The 3,634-nt window shown below is 31.8% G+C and overlaps 1 protein-coding gene across 1 annotated transcript in view; it reads right to left on the bottom strand.

The window, feature by feature from the left end:
• LOC108977302 overlaps positions 1 to 3,634 on the bottom strand; it is a 5,732-nt gene continuing 2,098 nt past the window's right edge. Inside the window, exons 2-3 of the mRNA XM_018946914.1 lie at positions 242 to 583; positions 1 to 191 (exon numbers count right to left, since the gene is read on the bottom strand). Coding sequence (XP_018802459.1) covers positions 133 to 191; positions 242 to 583 — 401 coding nt within the window. The 3' untranslated portion in view covers positions 1 to 132. The remainder of the gene's footprint in view (positions 192 to 241; positions 584 to 3,634) is intronic.

Here is a 3,634-nt window from a genome sequence, read left to right as displayed (position 1 = left end):
TAGTCTCTTTTTTATTATATTAACTAAAGAAAAAGCTACTTGTATTTCAGAGAATAAATATCCGTATATAGTAATATAGCTGAAAAAATAAACAAATATAAATATATTTACAAAGGCTTGTAAAATTTGGTTCTAATTAATTGATCTTAAAATTATGTTTTGCAGATTTTCAATATTTTTCTCGAGTACATCTGAAAAGAAGAAACTTAGGAAATCATAACTATACAAATAAAAATTTTACCCTTCTCTGTTCGAATACTTCTGCTTTCTCCACTGGTTTCATCCATAGAAATATCGTCTTTTAGAAAATGTTTTAATTTCGGAAGAAATAGGAGCAAACAAATAACCCCAATAAATTTGATAATTTTTTTAAAAATCAGAAGTTTCAAAATTATTTTTCCAATTGTAAAAAAGTTTATTTTTTTCTTCAGTTTCTCTAAAAACCAGTGGTCTCGAGGTTGGTAAATGACATTTTGATGAAACGTAGGAGGTCCATATACTGGGCTTGGGAGTCCATATATTTCATTTGAGGGCTGCAAATTATTATTTGTGGGAGGTATGTAATTGTATCCAATATTGCCACCTGAAATCAAAAGATATGCCTTGAACTTGAATTTTCAAATAAAAACATTTACATATTTACTATAATCTTTAAACTACGTTAAGCCTGATAATTTCTATTTTCATTATTAACGTCCTTATTGTGTAAAGCAATTACTACCCAGTAGTCCGCATACAACCATATACAAAAATATACATTATTTACGACTATCGGTTACCAACCATAGGCGACGTGCTAATACTTGCTTATTATCTATGCCATTCATCATCAGTTGTTTAGGGCTAGTAGCCTACAGTTACGAATATTTGAGTTTAAATGCATAGATATTGCTTGTATTATTTATTAACGACTGTTTATTGAAGCCAGTAATATTAGCATATGAAATTTAATTTTTTTTTTTGTCTTTAAAAAGTCTTCACAATTTCTATTGATGTATTAGCATGATTAAGCGAATATTTATAACTGTATAAACGGATATTAAAAAAATAGTTTTTCAGGTCCTTTAAAATTGCTAATAAAATATCTTGAGAACTTCCTCTAAAGCTTTGAGAATGATTATTTTATATCCGCTTCTAAAGTAAAAATCTCTGGTTACATCACGTTTCTTTAGCAGTCTAAAAAATTTGATAATTCATATGAAAATTCACAATTCCTCCGCTAACAGACCGATAATATTTGAAGAAAAGTAAATGATATAACTCTTTCGGCAATAAACCAGTTAACCTCTAATTTTGAGTGACAGCACACGTATATCAAAAAGAGTAAAAGGGGTATTTTTCTAGCTATTATCAGACATTATCTTAATATATGTTACAGTTTGACAATGGGTGAAATCGGTGAACTTAAATTCCATCTGATTCTTTCACTTTTCAGTATACAAAGCAAACGCCAATCAACTTATCGTTAAAAAAAATTTTGCTCAAATAAAATAAACATATTTATGGCATGTCATTCGAAGTTTTAAAACAGTCAAAATCGGACTAAAGCTGATCACGTACCCATATAGCGAAGATGTAGACCCCAAATATACCAAAAATGTGAAACTGAAATTCAGAGAGATTTCGTTCCCGATAATAGTTTGTCTGCCTGTAATTGGGTTGAATCGGTTCTATACTTCCCTTAGTCTCTTCTCCTAATAGACATATGTACTTTCGAACTTCCGCAGTCTTTATACCCCATATATCTACCAGTATTTGAATTTGGTCATCTTAAAAAAATAAGTAAGCGAGTTTTTCTAATAACTTTGTATTTTTGCTCTAAAAATGTGTAAAATCGGGTACAAACCTGTACCCTCCCATACAACTAATATTAGGATTAAGTTATCCTGTACACTTTACTCCTTATAAAGGTGATGGTAAAAGAGTGCAGATTACGGTGGATGCGGTCACCGTTTTAATTGGCTTGTGACACGATGCATTGTGATGAAGCAGAACTTTATTTTCTTCAAATAGGGCTATTTTTCGCTGATTTTGTTCTTCAAAAGGTCCAATAGCGCTACATAATAGTCGCTGTTGATAGTCCTTAATTTTTCAAGATAGTTAATAAAAATTATTCTATGCGCATCCGAAAATACAGACGTCATAGCCTTGTCAGCTGCTGCGGGGCACTTACTTTGCACAGCGTTTTCTCATAACCAAATATTCGTGAATGATATGTTGTACACTTTCAGTTGATATCTTTAGATTGCCTGCTTTCTCTAACAACTTAACTTTACGGCCATCCAAAATTATTATGCGGATCTTTTTGATGTTTTAGTCTGTAACTATCTCTTCAGGGAGTCACTTCGTTCCGGCTTTGGCACTTATTTCACATCGTCTAACTTTAGTATACAAATCCCTAATAGTTGATTTTCCTGGGACAGTGAACGCAAACTTGTCATCAAAACAAGTTTTTCCTTCAACTGCATTTTTGCCTTCAAAAAGGGATGTTTTATAAGCATGCGAAATCCCTTTTTTATCTTTTTTCACAATAACAAAAGTTGCTTTAATCAAAATGATATCAGAGATAAAGAGATGTTTAACTCCTCTTTCACTGGAAGTGATAGCAGGAACAGTCAAAAACGCTACTGCCTTCCTCCCTTTTCCTTCCTCATACGTGCCAAAAACGCAGAATTCAGCCATCTTAGTTTGTTTTCATTTGCACAATGTTGCCATTGCTCAATACGCATATATAGTTTTGTACACATCTATGTTTTCAATTACAATTTTTTATAATAAAAATATCAAAACTGGAAGCAAGCTATTAAAAATAGTTTATATATTTATAAATAATAGCATTCGACTCCAATTTTTAGTTATTTTAAGAAAATTTCAAACATATTGAACAGATTGAATTATAAAAGTTGATAATTACTACAGTATACAGATATAGTCAACCCTGGGTTGTGAGAGAGCAATCAGCTGACACGTTTAGACGGTAAAAACCAAAATGCTGTAAATTCTCACGTCATCCGACGTCAAAGAGAGAAGGGAGTAGCGTTTTTCACTGGGCACTTACATTGCGCGCCCATAAGATAGTTCGAATCAGCTGACACGACCCACGATTCTGCGTTTTTGACTGTTTCTGCTATGAGAGTGCAATTGCTAAACGTCAAAACCTACTGAACTTTGACAGCTAATCGAGTTCAGTAGGTTAAACGTCAAAACCTACTCAATTGGAAACGAGCGATGGCCAGATTGAAATCTTACCAAAAAATATGTAAACGGAGGGATTTGTTGCATCTTTCCAGACCACTTATAAAAAATGTGAAGCAATTTAAATTAAATAAATTTGTGAAATTTAAAGGTATTTGATGAAATGTTTTGTAATTTGAAGCACCGTAGTATTATTTTCAATGGAAAATGATTAAAAACATTTAATGATTGAGAGCTAACAAGCTCAAAACCTTTTATTGGGTATTGAAAGGTCAAAAGTCAGTTGTTCTAATATACTCTAAAAGGATTCTAATAGTTTCTCCATATAATAAATAACCACTGTRGAGTAATTTTTATTCGTACTAAATGTTGGGTGTTTTAATTTAAAATGTCCAAAAATTCTTATTTTGTTCGATCAGGCCGTAATGGAAAATGTTAT

This window comes from Bactrocera latifrons, unplaced genomic scaffold (genome assembly GCF_001853355.1).
Source record: "Bactrocera latifrons isolate USDA-ARS-PBARC rearing strain unplaced genomic scaffold, ASM185335v1 scaffold_866, whole genome shotgun sequence".
Taxonomy (NCBI): domain Eukaryota; kingdom Metazoa; phylum Arthropoda; class Insecta; order Diptera; family Tephritidae; genus Bactrocera; species Bactrocera latifrons.
This window is presented reverse-complemented; position numbering and strand designations above follow the sequence as displayed.